We start from the raw sequence: 22,670 nt of genomic DNA, 5'->3' as shown, positions 1-22,670 counted from the left end.
TTGCACCTGGGGCACTAACTCCTTTGCATTTCCTGGCCGTGTTTGCATCAGAATAGGCAAAGAGAGGGGTGGTATGAAAGCTCCCATTGTGTGGAAAAATGATCTGTGATGGTTAATTTTATGTGTCAACTTGAAGGGTATTTTTGGATGAGATTAACATTTAAATCAGTGAATTTTGAATAAAGCAGCCTTCATAGTATGGGTAGGTGTCACCTAATCAGTTGAAGGAATTATCTAACGGACTGCCTTCAGACTCCATCTGTACCACCAGCACTTCTCTGGGTCTCCAGTCTGCTGGCCTTTGGGCTGAAACTGGGATCTCAGCTCTCCTGGGTCTTAAGCCTGCAGGCTCACACTGCAGATTCTGGACTTGACAGTCTCCATAACGGTGTGAACCACTTCTTTGTAATACATCTCTAAAATATATATTTACACACACACACACACACACACACACACACGCACACACACCCTATAGGCTCTGTTTCTCTAGAGAACCCTGACTAATACAGCCCTGAAGCAGAATGTAAGTCGAGGTGCAGACTTGAGGTGGGATGCTGGCCGTGCAAGGTGAGCCTGGCCTCACAGAGAACTGTCCATCACAGCTGCGCCTGAACCCAGAGATGTGATGAGCACGCACATCTGCTAGAAATGATGAACAAGGTCAAGATTGCCTGTGGGGTTTGGTAGCAAAGAGGACTTTGGTGACCTTTGTGAAGGAAGATTTAAGTTTCATTTTGAGTGCGTTAGTGTGTAGGATCTGAGGAAGTAGAAGCAGAGAGCAGAGAATCCTGTTCAGACATTTGGTGATAAAGGAAGGAAAAGAGGAACAGATATTAGACTAAGCAAGAAGAAAGATCAAGAGATTCTTTTCTTTTTTTTAAGGGGGGACAACCTGGGACCCTGGAGAAGAGGGAGTGGCAGTAGAGAGGGAAGAGTCGCAGGCCTAAGAGAGGGAGTAAGGACCCTGAGTAGTGGCTAAGGGTGGGTTTCAGGGGCTCCGGTAGAAGGATTAGGCTCGCACCAGAGATAAGGATATAATTTTTTATAATAAGTAAAAAAAGAAAAAAACCCCAAATAGGAAATAGGTGAAGATAGTACGTTGTGCTGAAGAGATAGGAAGGAAAGTAGTTTCCATCTGCTCAGACAAGTAGGGAGGAGAGATATAGTGCAGAGTGTGGGAAGAACACAGATCTGGAGTCAGACTGATAGACCTGGGCCGGGATTAAAGCCTCACCATTTCAGAGTTTTTTGTCTTTGGGAGAGAGACAATTTCCTTATACATTTTATACAATGGGGAAACTAGTATTTGTTTAAGGTCAACAAGTGGATAGAAGTATATGATGCATATTTACTGTACCTGACACATAATGGGCATTCAAAGATAATTATTAAGTAAAGCAATTTTCTGAATGGGAAAAATTAAGTGGGACTTGGGCATGGATCAGCTCCAATGGGAAGTGAGAAATAAAGACGATCATTTGGATTTTTTCCGCTCTAGATTTTACATTTGCTTAATAGATTTTATTTATCTGCTGAAATTTTCCATCTTATCATTTGTTTTCTCAGACTTATTGATTGTAGTTATTTCAAAATCCATGTCTCATAATTCTACTATCTGGTTCTGCTGTGGGTCTGTTTCTATTGAGTATTTCTTTTTTTTTCTGCTTGGTTTTCAGCCACTTAATGATATCTTCTTGTATGCCTGGTAATTTTTTATTGAATGACAGGTATTTTGTATGAAAAATCATAGAGATAGACATGTCTCTCGATAATGCTAGGTTTCTTCAGAGATAATTCTTTTTATTTCTGGTAGGCAATTAGAATAGAAGAAAATCACTTTCCTCCAGTATGGGGTCCAGCTGATTTGAAGCTGCATTTCAGTCTTAGTCCGGGCTCTTCCATTTCTGAATTATCCTTTGTGCCAATTGTCAATTAAGTCTCAGCTCCAAACCCACCCTCCACTTCCTGCTTTGCGATATTCGAGCTGGATTCTGTAACTCTGTCTCTTTTGCTGGTTGGCACAATGTTAAGCATTGCCAGTAGAGGGTGCTAGAGGAACACTGGAGGAGGAAGAGGTCTCTTCCTAGCTCTGGTGTTCCTTTGGCCAGGCTCCAGCGGTGTGTACAACTTGTTCAGGGCAGGCTGCTGCAGAGCAGTGCCATCGGCAGGGCCCAGGGATCAACAGCTTCGCCTGGCACCTCCTCGGGTGGCTTCTCAGTGAATTGCAGCTGATGAGGCACCTTCCCCTAGATGACTGGACAGCTTTGCAGTGAGTTCTGAGGAGCGGCATCTCAGCTTCTCAGTGATTCTTCTGCCAGCCCATGAGTCATAGTTCTCTTACGTCAGGTCTGGATCTCAGCCCTGGGAGTTTGGGGCAAGGTGGTGGTCTTCCTTGACATTTTATTCCAGCCCTAGAGATAGTGGCTCTTCCCTGTATCTGTTACTCCTGTCTTCTTTAGAGCTCTCTTTTCTTCTTACCAGCCAATTGCTCAGTACTCTAATACCCTATTATAGTCGAAATTTTACATTAAACTGTCCTGGTTCAAATTCTTGTGTGATTTCTGTCTCCCGATAGAACCCTTACTGATACAGCTTTAGTCTGAGGGTATAAGTTCTTCAGGGGCCCTAACTGAAATCCTGGGGTTTTAATCAGGGTCCTCCTTCTTGACAGGTCTTGAACTCCAATTTTTGTTTTCTCAGTACAGTAAGACTGCTGAAATTTTTTTCTCAGACTCTTACTTCATAATTGGGGACCATTATTCTGTCTACCACATCTTGTTTCTCATGAACCATCTATTCCAGTATTGGATAAACAATACCATGTATTAGTCACCAGGTCAAAGTACAAAGAGCACTTAACCTCAATATGATATCTCCATGACAGTGAATTGAATGATTGTTCAATAAGCCTTTTCACTAGTCGGTAGGATTGTATGCAGAGAATATGTGGGACATATGCACTTGGATATGGAGTAAAGATTGAGCAAAAGGAAATGAGACTCCTTCCATATTCTAGCAAAGCAAGCTAGATGAGATTCTAAGGGACCAGGTAACAGTTCCTATAGAACAAGTTAAAGGTAATGAGGGATCTGGAATTTTAAGGCTTGGTTTTGCTTCCAATGGTATTGGATAGCTAAAGGTGGAAGAATAAAAAATCTTAGAACACAGAATTATCAATCTGAAAGCGCAGAAGACAATATAGCACAGTTGCATGCATCTTTCTCTGTAGATGTCAGATATAAACTGAATGCTGAAACTGATCTTGCATGCCGTTGAACTGCAGATAAATTTGCAACCTTATCAGGATTCTGCAGTGATTGGGGTGTCTGGGTGGTTCAGTTGATTGAAGGTCCAACTCTTTTTTTTTTAAGATTTTATTTATTTATTTGAGAGAGAGAATGAGAGAGAGAGAGAGAGAGAGAGAGAGAGAGAGAGAGCACATGAGGGGGCAGGGGCAGAGGGAGAAGCAGACTCCCTGCTGAGCAGGGAGCCCGATGCAGGACTCGATCCTGGGACTCCAGGGTCATGACCTGAGCCGAAGGCAGTCGCTTAACCAACTGAGCCACCCAGGCACCCCAAAGGTCCAACTCTTGATCTCTGCTCAGAGCTTGATCTCTGCACAGATCTTGATCTCACGGTTGTGAGTTGGAGCGCCCTGTTTGGGCTCCGTGCTGGGTGTGGAGCCTACTTTAAAAAAAAGGGGCGGGGGATTCTGCAGTGAAGGTAAGAATAATGATCTGGAAAAAGATCAAGATCTTGACAATCCAAATACGGACACAAGAGGTGCTCCTGGCTGGCTGAGTTGGTGGAGCATGCGACTCTTAATCTCGGGGTTGTGAGTTCGAGCCCCATGTTGGGTGTAGAGATTACTTAAAAATAAAAAAAATCTACCCCCCCCAATATGGACATAAGAAAAGAACTAGGAGTCTTGGGAAAACCCAGTCCCATAGTCTTCTTTGAAATGTTTTTTCATTGTGTCCCTCTTGCAGAAGGGAGAGTGCTTTACTATTTTGCACCCCATACCTCACTTCCTTTCCTGTGACCAGGATGAATCAGAGGGTGAGAAACAATAACATGTCAAAGTAAATAAGAATGATATTCAGAAGGAGCTGCAGGAAATTTCTAAGGCAAAATCTGGGGAATTCTATGTGATCATGAAATTTAATGTGTATGATCATGAATTTATTAAAAATGGCAGAACATAATTTTATTTGTTTTTTTAACATTTTATTTTTTTATTTGAGAGAGAGAGAAAGAGAAAGTGAGAGAAAGCATGAGCAGGTGGAGAGGCAGACGGAGAGGGAGAAGCAGACTTCCCCACCGAGCAGGGAGCCCGATGCAGAGCTCGATCCCAGGACCCGAAGGCAGATGCCCAACTGACTGAGCCACCCAGGTGCTCCATAATTTTATTTAAAAAAATTTTTTTATGGTAACAAGATTTTTGCATTTATTTATTTATACTTCCAAGATTTTATTTATTTATTTATTATTTATTTATTTATTTTTGTGAGTAAAGTGATAGAAGTTTATTAAGTGAAGATACAGAAAAAGCTCTCAAGAGTGAGAGGGGTCCTGACAGGGTTGTCCCAAGATTTTATTTAAATTCAAGTTAGTTAACATATAGTGTAGTATTGGTTTCAGGAGAAGTTAGTGATTCATCACTTACATATAACACCCAGTGCTCATCACAAGTGCCCTCCTTAATACCCATCACCCATCTAGCCCATCTCCCTACCCACCTCCCTCCATCAACCCTTGGTTTGTTCTCTATAGTTAAGAGTCCTGACAGAACATAATTTTAGATTGAACCAAATTGATTGCAAATTGGTCTATAATGTACATTGTGAATGTATAATGTATATTGTGAATGCTTAGCCCACAAAAAGCTCAGCATCTGCCATTTTAAATGTCTCTATGGTTTTGCCTTTTGCATGATAATTCAGGAGAAGCATAGGTCTTGCTGAGACTTGAGAGAATAGTGTCCCTGGTTACAGAGAGAGGACTCTTGCTTTAGACATCATGGACTGCATCCCTTAAAGAGGATCACCATAAATCTCATTAAGCTGTTTCTTCTTAGCTATAAAATGAACTTGATTTGTTCTGTGTAATACATAATGAGGATAATTATGTAGTAAGTCAGGAAAATATCCTGTATTAGAGGAAAGAGACTATGTATGTAATTGGAATTTATGGATAATCCCCAACTCCCATTTCTCTAGTTTGCAGAGGCTGCTAATTGGCTCCAGGAGTCTTTCTCCCCATTTTCCTTAGTAGTAGAACATGACATTTTTAGCTAGACGTATGTCCACTTGGAATAAACACATTTCCCAGCCTCGCTTATAGCTATATATGTGGTCATATGACTAAATTCTGGCCAATTGGAAGTAAATATAAATGGTACGGGGATGGAGAGGGTGTGTATTCTTCTGCTCTTCTTTTTTGTTCTTGGTTTAGATATGGTCATGATGGCTGGACCTTGAGCTGGATTCTTTATGGGTCTTCCATGAAGTGGAATGCTAGGGATGGTGGAATAGCAAGATGGAAGGAGCTTGGAAGCCAGATAGTTGTGGAGCTGCCATACTAATGGCAACATGGCAAGTACTGATAGAGAGAGAGAGCGAGCACAAGCGAGCCATCAAGTTCCAGACAGAACCTATATTCTTTTTATGACCTAGTCTTTTTTTTTTTTAAAGATTTTATTTATTTGACAGAGAGAGACACAGCGAGAGAGGAAACACAAGCAGGGGGAGTGGGAGGGGGAGAAGCAGGCTTCCTGCTGAGCAGGGAGCCCGATGCGGGGCTCGATCCCAGGACCCTGGGATCATGACCTGAGCGGAAGGCAGACGCTCAACGACTGAGCCACCCAGGCGCCCCTATGATCTAGTCTTGAAAGTTATTGTATGCCATTGGTCAAGGCAGTTACCAGCACCTGGTCAGAATCAAGGGGGAGAACATAGACCTCTCATCTCTGGGTGGAAGGACTAGGAGTTACACTGTAAGAAGGGTATGTTGAATGGGATTAAACACATATATCTCTGGAAAATTAAATCTGTCACAGTCTGCCTGTTGGTCATAGCAATTCACATCCCTCCCATAGTCATCCCTTCCCCTTAAAATCTTCAAGTCTAGGACGCCTGGGTGGCTCAGTCGGTTAAGCGTCTGCCTTCGGCTCAGGTCATGATCTCAGAGTCTTGGGATTGAGCTCCGCATTGGGCTCCCTGCTCCGCGGGGAGCCTGCTTCTCCCTCTCTCTGCCACTCCCCCTGCTTGTGTTCCCTCTCTCTCTCTCTCTCTCTGACAAAAAAATAAATAAAAATCTTTGGGCGCCTGGGTGGCTCAGTCGTTAAGCGTCTGCCTTCAGCTCAGGTCATGATCTCAGGGTCCTGGGATCAAGCCCCGTGTCGGGCTCCCTGCTCAGCAGGAAGCTTGCTTCTCTCTCTCCCACTCCCCCTGCTTGTGTTCCTTCTCTCGCTGTGTCTCTCTCTGTCAAATAAATAGATAAATCTTAAAAAAAAAAATCTTCAAGTCTAATCCATCATGGCACCAAGCTCAGGTGCAAGGGCCCAGATCTCATCACCTAGCTACTGGACCTCAAGCTTGAGCAAACAATATGTAACAAATCACCCCCAAACTTAGTAGCTCCTTTCAGGTATATATTATCTAATTGGGAGATAAGATGTAAACATGTGAAAAGTTATATACTAATAAAAGGGTTTAATAATAAGCAATGCAACAGTTTTTTTCTGACTATATATATGTTGCTTTGTGTAAAGAAAAATTTCAAAATTAAAATGGATAGTCATAAAAAAGAATGACATACTGATTCCTATGGCATGGATGAACCTTGAGAACATTATGCAAAGTGAAAGAAGACAGGCACAAAAGTTGACATATTATATTTATATGAAATGTCCAGAATAGACAAATCTATGGAGACAGAAAGTTGGTTAGTGGTTTCCAGTAGTTAGGGGAATGGGAGAATGGAGAATGACTACTAATCACCCTTTTTGGGGTGATGAAAATGTCCTGGAATTAGATATATATGGTGAGGTTGCACAATTTTGTGAATATACTAAAATCTACTGAGTTGTATGCTTTCAAAGAATGACTTTTATGGTATATGAGTTATATCTCAAAAATGTTTAAAATTATTTTTAAAAAAATTTTTAAAGATTTTATTTTTATTTGAGGTAGAGCAAGTGCACAAGCAGGGGGGAGGGATAGAGGGAAAGGGAGAAGCTGGCTCCATCCCAGGACCCTGGGATCATGACCTGAGCTGAAGGCAGATGCTTAACTGACTGAGCCACCCAGGTGCCCCAACATTTAACATTATTAAAAAGTTTTCTTTGATCAACCATTGAGTGAGATAGATGTACAAATCTGGCTCTTTTGTCTGTATGGGAAGATCAATTTTTACAAAGTCATTGACAAATTTGCAAAAATTAAGACCTGGAACAGAAATTATAATGTTATAATTTATTCTTAGACCAATATGTAAATGTTTTTCCTTTTTATTTAAAATAAAAAGTATATGTATATAATTACAATTATTAACCCATTGGTTTTTTCCTTTCTTGTACGATAACATGCACACACACACACACACACACACACACCTATATATGTGTGTGTTATATATGTGCATTACTGGCGTCTCGTACTGGCATTACTATGAGCATATTAGGTCAATAAAAGAAAATGTGTACTCTACTATATTTCTTTTCTGGCCATGATTGTGTTTCATATCATGATTAATACTGAAAATAATTTTTTGTTACAGAAGAGATAGGCTTTAAAAATGATATATATACTTCAGTTGTCAAATGTGTAAGGTTGATGTTAGATGCTGTTATTGAGAGTCTAAATTAGAAAAAAATCAAGGGCTAAATTGGGATGGCAATGAAGGGAATAGAAAGGAAGTAGATAGATATCGCATGAATAAAACTGATGCTTTTCTACAGTTACAAGGGCAAAGAAGAGGGAGATGTCATGGAAGAAATATATTTCCAACTTGATAATAACTGGCAATTCTTGGGGGCTCAGTTTATAAGTATAGGTACCCAATGCCTAGAACTGCCTCTGAACATATGGGTGCTTCGGTACATATTTTTTGTCTGAATGAATGGATGATCTTGTACAGGACACATCCTAGCTGCCTCATATACTCTCCATCCATTTTTTACTCTAGCTGTTACTATGGCAACCAGCTGCTTGCAGGTGTCACCCGACAGTATCTGCTCCCAACTACAGCTCCTTTCTTTGCCCTTGCCCAGGGACTCCTTTGCCGCAGCCTTGTGGGGCATCTGCCATTCCTGACACTTGTGTAAACCTGGAAGAGTGAGGGGATGAACACTCAAGGGGCAACTTTTGACCACTGGGGGTAAGAGTGAGTGGATAAATATTCCTCTCTATGTCTCTTTTTATATATATTTTTTTGATTTTTTAAAAAATTATTTGAGGGGCACCTGGGTGGCTCAGTCAGTTAAGTGGCTGCCTTCGGCTTGGGTCATGATCCCGGGACCTGGGATTGAGCCCCGCGTCGGGCTCCCTTCTCGGTGGGAAACCTGCTTCTCCCTCTCCCACGCCCCCTGCTTGTGTTCCCTCTCTCGCTCTGTCTCTCTCTGTCAAATAAAGAAAATATTAAAAAAAAATTTGAGAGAGTGAGTGAGAGAGGAGGAGCAGGGGGAGGGGCAGAAGGAGAGGGAGAAGCAGACTCCCCAAGGAGCAGGGAGCCTGAGGATGATAACTACGTGGGGCTCAATCCCGGGAACCCAGGACCATGACCTGAGTCGAAGGCAGACACTTAACCGACTGAGCCACTCCTCTCTATGTCTCTTGAATCACATTCTATATGGCTCACAGAAGGTTCCAGTGGGACAATGTTCCAGTTGCTCAGACAGTGACCAGCTGAGTACCACATCCTTGGGCCTGCCTTCCTGGTTTCTCTCTTCCCATTCCCCACTGGCTTTTCTCTTGGGATTGCTTTCCACAGTAAGCTGCCTACATGTCGTTCTTGTCTCAGGCTCAGCTTTTTGGGGAAGCCCAGGCTAAGACTGATTCCTATGTAAGATATGGCATGAATGGAGGAGTTAGCACTGGTAAAGGACCCACAGACCTAGCTGTGTCACTAACCTCCCTTGAAGAGATGGGAATGTTTATCACCGTTTTCAGATGCACGTGTACTGACAGGAAAAGATCTTAAAGCCATTTATTAACAGAGAGAAAAAAAAAAGCAAGTCAAGAAAAGTGCTTGTAGCAATGGTCTCATGTTCCTGAAAAGAGCAAGTGTGTGTACATATATGCTAATAAATGTATACAAAATAGTGGACTATCACGGTTTACTATATAATTTTGTATGGCTTGAGTCGTTTACAAGGAGAATGTATCTGTGTAATTAAAAACAAAACAAAACAAAACAAAACAAAACAAAACAAAACAAAACAAAACAAAACAAAACAAAACAAAACCCCCCCAAAACGATATCGTCCCTCTCCAAGGCCACTGAATCAAGCCTGGGAAAGTGCAGAGCAGAAGGCAAAACGCTCCACCAACGCAAGGTAAGACAGCCGAGCTGTGCTCAGGTTTGCCCGCTAGGGGGCAGCGGAGCGAGAACAAAGGCTAGGCGGGCGAGAAACCTGGGACCCGAAGGGAGGGCGGCTGGGTCTTTGTGGTCGCCGGGGAGCGGAAGTGTAGGGCAATCTAAACCTACAAATACCTCTTCTTCCACAGGCAGGACATGGCAGAAGTCATAAATTCCATCCCTCTGCCGCAGCCCAGACGGATCGGAGGGTTTTCAGACTCCAGGGGCCGTCCCCCTCCACTTCCCCGGAGAGAAGCTTGGCACTCTGAGCAGTCTTCAGTCTCGTTCGTACCACTTTTGCGCTCAAAAACTCTCCACTCTTCCCCTCTGTTCCCCACCCTCCCCCCGAAACCGGCAGAGGGGAAATTGAGTCACTGGGAGGCGAGGCCCGAGTCGCCAGGGGAATGTGCGCCGACGCCAGCCCTCAGGGCCTTCCAGATGCTTGGAGGAGGGGAGGGTTCTCCAGGAAAATATACAAAGGGGGGGATGAGAGGGGGAGGTGGCTGGCTGGGCAGTTGCTGAGCTAGACACATAGAGAAACGCTGCCCAGGATCAAAGGAAATATGACATTTGAAAAGAATGTGCGCGTCTGCTTGTACAGCGGAGGGGGGCGTGGGGGTGGCGTGTGGGCAATCAGGGGGCCGGACTGGGGTCTCTACCCGTGCCCATCTAGCCTCCGCTTCCCTCCTCCCTCTGCACCGCCCCCCCCCCCCCCAGGTGGAGGCTGGTCGCGGGTCTCAAGGGTGTTCCTCGCTCTCCCTCCCCGTGGGTCTCTCCTTCCTTTATTTCCGAGATGAAGCTGGAAGGGAAATGTAACCTGAGGAGACCAACCAAAGGCGGGGGGAAAAAAAGGAATAATCAAACCAGGCCGCCTCCCCGCTCGGCCCCGGGACATTCTTCTCTCCCCGCCGGCCTGGCCTCTTATCCCCGCCCCTCCAGCGTCGCGGTCTTGGGCTCCGAGCCGGAGCAGCTCCGCACGTCACTGGGGTCCCCGGGGGCTGGGGGGGTCCCCAGGGCGGGCCAGCGGGAGGACGGGAGGGAAGGGAGGGAAGGGAGGGGAGCCGCCTCGGCCGCGGCGGAGCTCCGGCCCGCCGGGCCAGCCCTCCCCTCTTCCCCTCTGCCCCGCAGAGCCTGTTTCTCATTAGAGTAACGGGCGCGGTCCCCGCCCGGCTCCCGAGTGTTTGTAAACGTCTGACCCGAGGGCCGTAGCTTAACCCTTTAGGTGCGGGGCTGGGGCGCCGCAGGGGGCGCAGCCCTGAGCTGGAGGGATTTAGATTAAAGGTCGCTGCGGCCTGTTAGAGAGGTCTGAAGTATACCTTCGGTGCTGGTGATGGGGGGAGAAATGGTACCTCCCACACCCCGGTCCGCCTTCCGAGTCAAGAATCTCCTATCTAATTCCCTCTCACGCCAACAGCCCCTCCTCCCCATGCCTGCCCTTCCTGGAAACTCCAGTCCGAGTCTTCCTTCCTCCCCCCGCCCAGGTGACAGGTGTCCAACCCTGGGGCCCACAAGGTCGCCGGGCTCCGGGCTCTTAGAAAACCTGGCTAGGATTTTTCAAGCTAGTCGGAGCGGGATGCTATCGGATCAGAGATTCATTCCAGACTACAGTTCTAGCGAGGAGGGAGCCGACTTCCCGTGGAGGCTAATTAATGGCCCCTCTGGGTGGCTGGGACTAGGGCAGCGGTAAAGCCCGGCCTGGATCACCGCCCAGTCAGGGGCTATGGACCTTTGAACAGTTCCCCAAGACGCCTAAATATTCTTCACCTTTGAGGGTTGGGGAGAGACGGTGGCTGAGAGGGCTGACTCGGTTGGGCTTCCAGAAAGCCCAGGCAAGGCGGCTTCAGGGGAGCGATGACCTTTTCCTTTTCAGAGCAGCCTGTAGCCACTCTGAACCCCAGAGGCCGCTGGGTGTCAAGGCTTGGATGGAAAGGGGAGGAGAGGTGTCCTTCCTTGAGAGTTGCAGGCTGCACAACTCTTCAGAACTTAAGAAAAGATCTCCCTGGGCTCTCCACACTATAGGCCCAGGACGTATCCGCTTTAAGGCGCTCGGACCCGGAGCCCCCGAACTTAGACTAAATTGGGGGGTTATGTGGTGGTAGTGCTCCCTGCGGGATATGATTGTCACGAGTGCGGGCCAATAAGCTTCAGTAAGGTTGCACCACGCTTGAGGGAGCGTTTTTCCAATTCAGTTTTGTTCTTTTTTTTTTTTTTTTTTGAGGGGGAGGGACTGAAGAGAGGACAGAGGGAGGGAGGGTGGGGGAGGACGAGGGGCGCGTGGTTTTCCCATCTCATCCCTGGAGGAGGGGCTGGAGCATCCCGGGCAGCCAATCAGGGACAGGCTGGGGGGGGGCGCTTTGAAGAAGTTTGGGGAAAAAAGTTTGGAAAAGTTTCTATAATAACGAGGGGGCGTCCGGAGGGAGGAGGCAGCGGCGGAGGAGGGGGCGTCTCAGAGGAGGGGAGGGAGGGAGCCACGGGTGAAGATACGGCAGCTTCCTGAGCTCCCCCCCTCCCACCCAGACCGGGACCTGGGGGCTCTGGCCGGCTCCATGGGGGCCGCAAGCTGCGAGGATGAGGAGCTGGAATTTAAGCTGGTGTTCGGGGAGGAAAAGGAGACTCCCCCGCTGGGCGCGGGGGGGTCGGGGGAAGGTTAGTGCGGGGCTGGGAAGGGGTCTTGGGGTCAGTGAAGGAAAGGGCCCGGGGATCCCGAGTCTGGGGATTTTAGGGCAGCGAGCCTGGGGTGGAGGATGAGGGGCTCAGAGGTGGAGGGGAGTCGCAGGGCACGGGGGTCTGCGGAGGTGAGGCTGGGGGCCGGGCACCACTTTCTCCTTTTTAGGTCGTGATTGGGGTGGGGGCGGGGGTGCCGTTGGCTGCGCGCCGCCTCTCGGCTGGGCCGTCTGTCACTGGGATGGGGGGCGGGCGGGAAGAGCGGCCCCGAGAGCCCCGGGCGCCGCCAGGGGACGGGGGGGGTCTCTGGACCGTGCGGCTTGGCGGACCCGGCCCTGGGCCCGCGGACCCGACGCCGGGGCCTGGGGGAGCTCTCGGGCCCCGCTAGGGCGCCCCTCCCCCTCCTCCGCCGGCCGCAATGAGAGGCAGATGGCGGGGACTGAGCCGGGGGCGGCGGCGGCCGCTCTCACGGAATCCGCGCTGCCCGCGTCCCCCTCCCGCGGCCGGGCTCGGGCCCGGCACGCAGCATCCCCTCCGCTGCACCCCCGTCCCCAGCTGGGGGGAGCGAGGGAGGAGCCACCTCCCCTTGTCGCCACAGCCCCGGCGCCCCCCCACCCTTGGCCACCGTTGCGATGGCAACTGGGGCTCCTGCCAGCACCGTTTGGGGGTTTGGGAACCGCTGCTAATTGGGTTCATGTGTGAGTCGCCCCCAGCCCAGCCCAGCGCCTCCCTAAACACGCCTCCAGGCCCAGCTCCAGCCCCTCTTCAGTCGCCTCCCTCACCTTAAGACCCGCCCCGTCTGGTACCCCAGGTCCCAGGGCCAGGGGCTCAGGAGTGTCAGGTTCTCCGAGTGGGAAAAGGCCTGGGACGTCTGGATCTGTGTACTCCACCTTCTGAGGTCCAACTTTGCTTTTGTCTTCGAGGCTCTGAAGGGCACCTCAGGGACCCCCCCCCCCACCTTATGCTGAGGAGGGGGTGGCATACAGGACTCGGAGGGCTGGCCACTCAAGGGACCCAGACATATCACCTGCTTCTCTTTGTCCCCATCTCCTGTGGCATCCCTCTCTCTGTCCCCCTCCCTTCCCATTTTGACAGAACTGGACTCAGAGGACGCCCCGCCATGCTGCCGTCTGGCCCTGGGGGAGCCCCCTCCCTATGGCGCTGCCCCTATTGGCATTCCCCGGCCTCCACCCCCTCGGCCTGGCATGCATTCGCCACCACCCCGCCCGGCCCCCTCACCTGGCACTTGGGAGAGCCAGCCCGCCCGGTCAGTGAGGCTGGGGGGCCCGGGAGGGGCTTCCGGGGGGGCTGGGGGAGGCCGTGTTCTTGAATGCCCCAGCATCCGCATCACCTCCATCTCTCCCCCGCCTGACCCGCCGGCTGCGCTGGAGGACAACCCCGATACCTGGGGGGACGGCTCCCCCAGGGATTACCCGCCGCCAGAAGGTTTTGGGGGCTACCGAGAGACAGGCGGCCAGGGCGGGGGCCCCTTCTTCAGCCCCAGCCCCGGCAGCAGCAGCCTGTCCTCGTGGAGCTTCTTCTCCGATGCTTCAGACGAGGCAGCCCTGTATGCAGCCTGTGACGAGGTGGAGTCCGAGCTCAACGAGGCAGCCTCGCGGTTTGGCCTGGGCTCCCCCTTGCCCTCGCCCCGGGCCTCCCCTAGGCCGTGGACCCCCGACGATCCCTGGAACCTGTATGGTCCGAGCCCCGGAGGCGGCCGGGGGCCGGAGGATAGCTGGCTACTCCTCAGCGCTCCTGGGCCCACCCCAGCCTCCCCACGGCCCGCCTCTCCATGTGGCAAAAGGCGCTATTCCAGCTCGGGAACCCCGTCTTCGGCCTCCCCAGCTCTGTCCCGCCGTGGCAGCCTAGGGGAGGAGGGGCCCGAGCCACCGCCACCACCCCCATTGCCTCTGGCCCGGGACCCTGGCTCCCCCGGCCCTTTCGACTACGTGGGAGCCCCACCGGCGGAGAGCATCCCGCAGAAGACCCGGCGGACTTCCAGCGAGCAGGCCGTGGCCCTGCCTCGGTCTGAGGAGCCTGCCCCGTGCAATGGGAAGCTGCAGGCAGGAGCTGAGGAGACTGCAGCGCCCCCCGGGGGGCCTCGGAAGGAGGTGGCCGGCATGGACTACCTGGCAGTGCCTTCCCCGCTGGCTTGGTCCAAGGCCCGGATTGGGGGACACAGCCCCATCTTCAGGTGAGGATTGTGCCTAGCCCCACCTGTGTCTCCAGCCATCCCACTGAGGGAGCAGGAAGGTCAGGGGATGGGTTTGAAGAAAGGTCCTGGTTCTCTGCCCTTGGCATTTCAAAAGAGAATCTGCGACCAGCTTGATGGCTGCCATCTACCCAGTTTTGGGGAGAATTATAAAACCAAACCAAACCCAAACCCCACCCCCTCCAGACGTGATTTACAAAAGGACAATCACTCCCTGTGGACAAATAAGGAAGAACCTCCCTACCCCCCCAGGAGGACCACTTAGGTAAAGAAGGAGTGCCCCTAGGGTGTCCCCCACCCCCAGCTCTGTGCTGGCACTGGCTGGGCATAAGCCTGGCTGGATTTCAGCCCTGCACTGGGTAGCAGGAAGTCTCTCTTCTCTCACTTAATTTCTAGGACCCTGACTTATTGATTAAAAGTGTAGCTGCTAATTTGAATAAAATAGCTTGTAAGTTAAAGAATTCACATTAAAACAAGCGGGGCTTATAGTTCTTCCACCCCTTTCACTCTCAATAATCCTAAATCTGGGGATGTCAGATTGAGCTGGCTCCATCCGGGGAAAGAAACCTTAATGCCTGTTCCCCTGGGTTCCTGTAGGCCAGGGTCGTATGGGGCTGTGGTGGGCACCGTAGGATGACTTAGCAGCATCCCTGGCCTCTAGCCACTAGATGCTAGTGGCCCCCTCTCCCCTAGTTGGGACTCCCCAAATTGTCTCCAGACATTGCCAGCCACCACCTGGAGGATATCTTCGAGCTCAATACAGGAAAATTGCCCATCTGTAACCCCCAGCTTTCTGGACCTGACCTGTCCGCCCCCAACTAGAGGAAAAGGTGCTGGAAACAGTCCTGGCTTCTGTCAGTCACTGGCTTGCTTGGCCTGCTGTATTCTCCTCCCCTGGGGCCTCAATTTCCTTATTTGAAAAACAAAGGGGTGAACCTCTGAGGACTTTTCTGGTCTGAAGTGGTATTCCTTTACTTGACTCTTCCCATCCAGGTCTGGGGATTATGATTAGGTCTAGGTTCACCTCTGTATCCAGGTGAATGAACCCTTGCCACCCCAAACCCTGTGCTCAGAGCTGGAAAGAAGGGAGTCTCAGGCCTGGGGCCATTTTCCACACTCTCATCTCAAGGGGCTCTGAGAGGGGTGTCTCCTATTTCCCCTTGCTTCTGGGCTTTTGGACTGTCTTATTTCTGCTGTGATTTCCTTTCTCCCATACCCACGCCCCCTCCTCCCTCACATCCCAGGGAGCTGGGCCCAGTGCTTCTCTGACTGGCGTCTGAGGCTGCAGATGATCACTGCTCTTCTCTCCTCTCCAGGACCTCTGCCCTACCCCCGCTGGACTGGCCTCTGCCCAGCCAGTATGAGCAGCTGGAGCTGAGGATCGAGGTGCAGCCTAGAGCCCACCACCGGGCCCACTATGAGACTGAGGGCAGCCGAGGGGCTGTCAAAGCCGCCCCTGGTGGTCACCCTGTAGTCAAGGTAAGGGGCAGAGGGCAGGCCTGATAGCCTTTCTCTTCTCCAGTCCCAGATCCCTGCAGATGGGCTCCAGCTGTGCCGACCCATGGCACTGCCCTTTCCCACACTCCCTCTCAGCATTGACCCTGCAGGCAGGCTGGGGGAGGGGCTGGAGTTAGGGGAGGAAGGGTGTACTTCAAGGACCCGGATATACTTTCTATTTCTCTGTCCCTCCACCCTGCCCCCCCTCCATTCTTCCCATGGGACACCAGCCTCATGTCTACTCTGGAAAATGGTGGTGTGCCAGATGTGGGGGAGGGGTTAGGCTGAGGCCAAAGTTCACTGGGAGTTAGGTTGTCTGTTGAGTTGGGCCAGTCTCTCTTGGAAGATTTTCCCCTTTGCCCAGCCCAGTTTGGGCCTTATTCCAAGAATAGCACTGTGAACTCCAGGCCACGTTTTCTCCACAGCTGGTACCCAATCCCCCCGGGGAATCCTTTCCAGGATATCCTTTATCTTTCACCGTCCTCATCCCCTGGTGGACTGAAAACCCAGGGATGGATGAAGGATGAGACAGTGGGGATTTCAACTGGGTGGCCTCTCTCTCCCTCTGCCAGCTCCTAGGCTACAGTGAGAAGCCACTGACTCTACAGATGTTCATTGGCACTGCAGATGAAAGGAACCTGCGGCCTCATGCCTTCTATCAGGTGCACCGTATCACGGGCAAGATGGTGGCCACGGCTAGCTATGAAGCTGTCGTCAGTGGTACCAAAGTGTTGGAGATGACCCTGCTTCCTGAGAACAACATGGCAGCCAAGTAGGTCCCCATTTCACTTCCCCTTGGTCTTCAGGCTTTAGGACCAACTTTTCCATGAGGTCTAAGCTAGGCCCACTCTTCCTCTTCCCAGAAGAGCTAGACATCACCCCTAGGAGCAGGTTTCAGGCTTTTCACGATCTAGAAGAGGACTTTGGGGGTTAGGGAGCACATTGGAGAGACCACCTTTGATTAGAAAATCACCCCCCACCCTTAAGGCTCCCAGATGAAGTCATTCAGGGCTTTGGATGAAGGGTGGGGGGCTTCCCTCTTGTGGGGGCATCACTATTCTGGTTTCAGCTGAGAGGGCTTGCCTTCCGTTCTCTGCCTTCAGCATTGACTGTGCTGGAATCCTGAAGCTCCGGAATTCAGACATCGAGCTTCGGAAGGGGGAGACAGACATTGGGCGCAAGAACACACGAGTGCGGCTCGTGTTCCGGGTGCACGTGCCCCAGGGCAGCGGGAAGGTCGCCTCGGTGCAGACAGCATCAGTGCCCATTGAGTGCTGTGAGCAAAGAGGCCCTGAGCCGGCTCTGTGTCTCCTGCCACTCACTCTCTGTGTGTCTGTGTGGCTTCCCATCTCTTCTGCGTTGTGTCCTGTGTCCTGTCTGTCCTAGGTAGCCCTGAAAGGGACTCAGCACTTATTCTCTTTTGGAGGGGGTGGGGGCAGTGTTCTAATTTATCCCTGCTGCAGACTCTGTCTCTGGGCTGGACTAGAGTGGCCCCGGCCTCCATCTGTCCCTGGGTGGCTCTGTGTGCTTGTTTGGGTACCTCTGGCCTTCGGTGACCTTGTTCATCTCTCTCTCTCTGCCCGGGCTCCTTACCTGGTCTGTGTGACCCCAGGGATACCGTTGATTTACTTGTGTGTTTGCTGCTGAGGAGGACTCCTCCAGGGTCCTGCGGCCGTTATTCCAAGGAGGGTGGGGGCAGAGGGTCCTGTCCGCTTGTACTCAGCCCAGCCAGCTTCTTTCCTGCCCTGCTCTGCAGCCCAGCGCTCGGCCCAGGAGCTGCCCCAGGTAGAGGCGTACAGCCCCAGTGCCTGTTCCGTGAGAGGAGGAGAGGAACTAGTGCTCACTGGCTCCAACTTCCTGCCAGACTCCAAGGTGGTGTTCATCGAGAGGGGCCCTGGTGAGCACCCACGGGGGCGGGGGGCAGGCAGGAAGAGTTTGGACTGCGCAGATGAAAGATCTCTGGCGCTGTCCCTAAGCTAGCAAGTGGAGCCTCCATTTCCTCATCTGTAAAAGGGAACAGAGAGACTGCCCTTCCCATTGTCCTGTCTGCTTCCCATGGGGAGGTGGGTGTGACAGCAATCTCAAAGGCTCAAGAGGGTGGGGGGGGGAGGTCCTTGGCTGGCTCAGTCAGTGGAGCAGGCGACTCCTGGTCTCGGGGTGGTGAGTTCCTGAAACCCTCCTGAGTTATGGGCCTGGTAGCACAACCGTGATTACAAAGCCTGTGAGGGCCCTGAGGGCAGCTGCAGGGCTGGAGAAGGGGAGACTGAGGGGTCTGGGTAAAACCACCGCCTCCCCTAACCCTGCCCATCAAGAGCCCCAGCCCCTACACTCAAATTTAGCACCCTGAGACCATGTCAAAGCAGGTTCAGAGGTTCTAGATCTTGAGACTGGGGTCTCGTGGTCTTCCTTCAAGCTAGGACCCTTTCCTAACCTTGAATTTCGTCCCAGCACTGTCATGGGAGGGAATGTTTGGAGCTGGGTGGGGGGGTTCAAGAGTTGCCTCCATCATGAATTCTCTCTGGTTCCTGGGCTGGCCCTGCCATTTCTCTTGGTTTCAGTTTGCTGCCTCTTCCATCCAATTGAATAAACACTCAGTGGGCTCCTCTGTGAGCCAGGCCCCGTAGGGGACTTCTGAGTCTGGCCTTGGCTCTAGCAGGAGGGAAAATGGCAGCGGGCAGGGGGCAGGGGCCCTGGAGCTGGGCTGGAGCTCTCTGTTCCTCCTGCACAGATGGGAAGCTGCAATGGGAGGAGGAGGCCACAGTGAACCGGTTGCAGAGCAACGAGGTACCCGTGTCACTAGGGCACCCACCCCTGGGGGGTGGCGGGAGAAGTCAGGAAATTCACAGATCTGTCTCTTGTCCTTGGAAATGGAGTCCAGAAGCTACCTTTTCTTTTCTGAAGGAGGCGGCCTGGCTACCGTAGAAGCAGGTTCATCTCAAGGGAATGAACTTTGCTGTTAAGCAAATGAAAAAAAGCCAGGGGGTGGAGCTTGGGTCCTTGGGAGGGCTGGGCTGAGCCTGGGTCCCTGAAGTCTCCCCGCCTCATCCTGTGCCGTTCCCCAGGTAACGCTGACCCTGACTGTCCCCGAGTACAACAACAAGCGGGTGTCCCGGCCAGTCCAGGTCTACTTTTATGTCTCCAATGGGCGGAGGAAGCGCAGTCCTACCCAGAGTTTCAAGTTCCTGCCTGGTACGCTCTAGGACAGCCCACGGTGGGGGTGGGGTGGGGCTATGGAGAGCTGAGACAGGGGCAGAGGGATGCAGGGCCCTCATCGTGAGGGGCCAAGCCACGGCTGAAGCCTGGGGATGGAGAGGTGGTTGGAGGCTGTGCAGTGGGGAGATAGCAAGCCCTCTCACCAGTGTGTCCTCCTGCTTTCCCTCCTACCTAGTGATCTTCAAGGAGGAGCCTTTACCCGACTCGTCTCTCCGCGGCTTCCCTTCAGCACCTGGCCCCCCCTTTGGCACTGACATGGACTTCTCACCACCCAGGCCCCCTTACCCCTCCTATCCCCATGAAGACCCTGCTTATGAAACTCCTTACCTCTCAGAAGGCTTCAGCTATGGCACACCCCCTCTGTACCCCCAGACGGGGCCCCCACCATCCTACAGACCTGGCCTGCGGATGTTTCCTGAGACTGGGGGTGCCACCGGTTGTGCCCGTCCACCTCCAGTCTCCTTCCTTCCCCGGCCCTTCCCTAGTGACCCCTATGGAGGACGGGGCTCCCCATTTCCCTTGGGGCTGCCATTCCCCCCTCCAGCCCCCTTTCGGCCTCCACTACCTTCATCCCCACCACTGGAAGGCCCCTTCCCTCCCCAGAGTGGTGTTCACCCCCCATCTGCTGAGGGATACAATGAGGTAGGGCCAAGCTATGGCCCTGGGGAGGGGGCTCCGGAGCAGGAGAAATCCAGGGGTGGCTACGGCGGCGGCTTCCGAGACAGTGCCCCTATCCAGGGTATCACGCTGGAGGAAGGTGGGTGTGCGACTGGGGGCTGTGAGTGTGAGTGTGCGCAAGAGTTTGCTCTGCATGTTTGCTGAGGGCTGGACTTTGGCTTCCCAGAGATGGGGCGTCCTCGGTCCCTCAGGGCCAGTCGGAGGGTCTTGGGAGGCAAGCGCTTGGTGCATGGGGCCGCCCGAATCCAGTTAAACTTAGTTGCAGAGGGTGCATGGAGTACCTGCCCCGCCCTTCCGCCTCTGCTCTCTGCCCCAGCTCACAAAATCTCAGGGCTAGAAGCACTTTCAAGATCATTCAGCCTAGCTCCCTCAATTTGCAGATTCAGACACTGTATTTCAGAGAGGGGCAGGGGCTTGCAGAGGTCCCAGTTGAGCATGTTTTCCCTTGCCTCAGCTTTCCCCTCCACGTGGTGACTGTGGTCAGGATTGGTGGTGAGGAGCCTTGGTATTTTGTGTCTCCTTCCTCCCACTGGCGACCCCCCGCCCGCAGCGCTGCTGACAGCCACTGCCCTAACGTTGCAGGCCGAGCCGGCAGGAAAGGGCTGGGATGGGGGCCTGGGAGCCCACGTGGATGGAATTGAGCGAGATTGGATTGGGACCAGGTATCAAGACATTTTGGGGAAACTAAGGACCAGTGGAAGAGAAGCCAGTAGAGGAGGAGCCTAGAGGAATCCTAGACTGAGGCCTGCCTGGAATGGATTGGGGGTCTCTGGAGAAGGAGGGGACCAGTCCCTAGCCCAATCTTTCAACTGCCCCTCCTTTACAGTGAGTGAGATCATTGGCCGAGACCTGAGTGGCTTCCCTGCACCTCCCGGAGAAGAGCCTCCTGCCTGAAGCATCGCCTGGCAACCCCAGCTCCCCCCAGCCTTGCCCACTTTCCCTTCCTCCTGGGGTGCTGGTTCCAGAAGCTTGGGGCCGATCTAGCTCCTCTTTCTCCAGCTTTTGCCTCCTCTCCCCTGCCCCTAGCTGAGGTGTGGCCCTTGGGCCTGGTGCTGCCTTGGAGGGCTAGGATGGGAGTGGGGTCCGAGGCCGGGAGTGAGGACAGACGGGAGTGAAGGCTGTGTCTAGTTGTGTACAGGACACGGTTGCTGGGAGGCTGGGGACAGCTTGATGGATAATAAACTGCTCACTGACTAGTGCTTCAGGCTCCAGAAGTCTTTGGAGAGAGAGAGAGATGGGGCAGCTTACTCTAGCCCTGGTCCAAGGAGGCCTAGGGGTTGTTCCCAAAGAGTTTCTCAGTGGACGGGTGCTGGGGAAGGTTTGGAGGGACTCCAGAGGCTCCCCAGCTGGGGTGACGTTGGGGGCCAGGGCTGGAGGAGGCCTGTCCTCCATGGGAATTCAGATTCTTTAGGAGCTTTGGGATGGGGCCCAGGGATTTGTGAGTTTTCAAGTTCCTTTCTCTTGCCGCTGCTCAGATCATTCTGATTCATAGTCAAGGTCCCGAAACACCAGTCTAGTCCCTTTCCTCCATTTATAAAGGAGGAATCCCAGGCTCAGAGAGGGAAGGGGGCTTGTCCAAGGTTACACAGCTAATCAACTAGCAGGTTGAACAACCACACTTCTGGGCTCCTGTCCCCAGCCCCCTTCAGATACCCTGACCCCTGGGGCTCAGGCCCCAGTGAGGTTTATCTCCCTGGAGTAGGGTTGGGGGTGAGGGAGGGCTGGCATGGATCCATCTACACTGGATTCTCCCACCTCCGGGGACTGTGAAGACATTCTGGAAAGATCTGTGCTTCAGAGGTAAGCTAGGAAACCAAACAGCTCCCCAGCAGCTCTACCACCACTTGCCCTGGCTCAGGGCATTGTATGACCTCCTGGTCTATCTTGCAGGGACACCCACATGTCACCATTGATAGGCCAGGGTTGGAAACCTGGTTTACCCCAGTTGACAGGCTATGGGACCAACCAATGGGCTGGGGAGACTCAGACCTTGTCTGCCCTGGTCACTTGGAGCCTGGTACACAGTAAGCACTAAGTACCACCAGGCTGAGTTGGTGAGGCCCGGCTGCAGGGGCCCACACTCAAAAGATAGGGAATTAGTACTTGAAAAACTTGCCTCACCTAAGGTTGGTGGGGCCTCTCTATGCCCAGTGGGTCCAGACAGGCCTGGCAAGTACCTATTTTTTCAGGGGCAGGTGTGACGGAAGCTGGATTGGAGGGTTGGAAAACCAGGGTGATACCTTCTCCCCACCCCCTTCCATCTGGGTTGCTGCTCTGAAATGAATTTCCTTTGTCTTCCTGAATACAAATTTTTATGAACCCAACTGACATCAAATGATCAGCTCACTGGGCTTTGGCTACTTTTGAAAGATAACCCTCAGGGGCGCCTGGGTGGCTCAGATGGTTGAGCGTCTGCCTTCGGCTCAGGTCATGATCCCGGAGTCCTGGGTTCGGGTCTCACCTCGGGCTCCCTGCTCCTTGGGAGGCTGCTTCTCCCTCTGCCTCTCTCTCTCTCTCTCTCTCTCTCTCTCTCATGAATAAATAAATAAATAAATAAATAATAAAAAAAAATAAAGATAACCCTCAGGGCGCCTGGCTGGCTCAGTCAGTCTCTTAAAAAAAAAAAATCGAACAGTTCAACTCAGTAAATATTTTTTAAAAATAAGAAGATTTTATTTATTTATTTAGAGTGTGAGCAGGGGGAGGGGCAGAGGGAGAGGGAGAGAATCTCAAGCAGACTCCCACTAAATGCGGAGCCTGACATGGGGCTCCATCTCACAACCCTGACTGAGATTGTAACCTGAGCCAAAATCAAGAGTCGGGC

The 22,670-nt window shown here is 52.1% G+C and overlaps 1 protein-coding gene across 3 annotated transcripts; it reads left to right on the top strand.

Annotated features, from left to right (window-relative positions):
- The first annotated feature begins 8,340 nt into the window (after positions 1 to 8,340).
- On the top strand, positions 8,341 to 21,045 carry NFATC4 (nuclear factor of activated T cells 4). 3 transcript variants are annotated; one of them, XM_027571976.1, is made up of 12 exons: positions 8,341 to 8,382; positions 9,500 to 9,559; positions 9,732 to 9,866; positions 13,342 to 14,440; positions 15,775 to 15,937; positions 16,528 to 16,727; positions 17,059 to 17,231; positions 17,712 to 17,852; positions 18,684 to 18,739; positions 19,018 to 19,144; positions 19,344 to 19,925; positions 20,673 to 21,045. In XM_027571976.1, the coding sequence occupies exons 4-12, from the start codon at positions 13,452 to 13,454 to the stop codon at positions 20,738 to 20,740; spliced, it is 2,499 nt and encodes an 832-aa protein (XP_027427777.1). In that variant the 5' UTR covers positions 8,341 to 8,382; positions 9,500 to 9,559; positions 9,732 to 9,866; positions 13,342 to 13,451; the 3' UTR covers positions 20,741 to 21,045. The 3 variants fall into 3 exon arrangements, with proteins under 3 accessions (XP_027427777.1, XP_027427776.1, XP_027427775.1); XM_027571975.1 differs by lacking the exons at positions 8,341 to 8,382; positions 9,500 to 9,559 and having other exon boundaries at positions 9,640 to 9,866; XM_027571974.1 differs by lacking the exons at positions 8,341 to 8,382; positions 9,500 to 9,559; positions 9,732 to 9,866 and adding an exon at positions 11,858 to 12,228.
- The last annotated feature ends 1,625 nt before the right edge of the window (positions 21,046 to 22,670 follow it).

Source organism: Zalophus californianus, chromosome 6 (assembly GCF_009762305.2).
Source record: "Zalophus californianus isolate mZalCal1 chromosome 6, mZalCal1.pri.v2, whole genome shotgun sequence".
Taxonomy (NCBI): domain Eukaryota; kingdom Metazoa; phylum Chordata; class Mammalia; order Carnivora; family Otariidae; genus Zalophus; species Zalophus californianus.
This window is presented reverse-complemented; position numbering and strand designations above follow the sequence as displayed.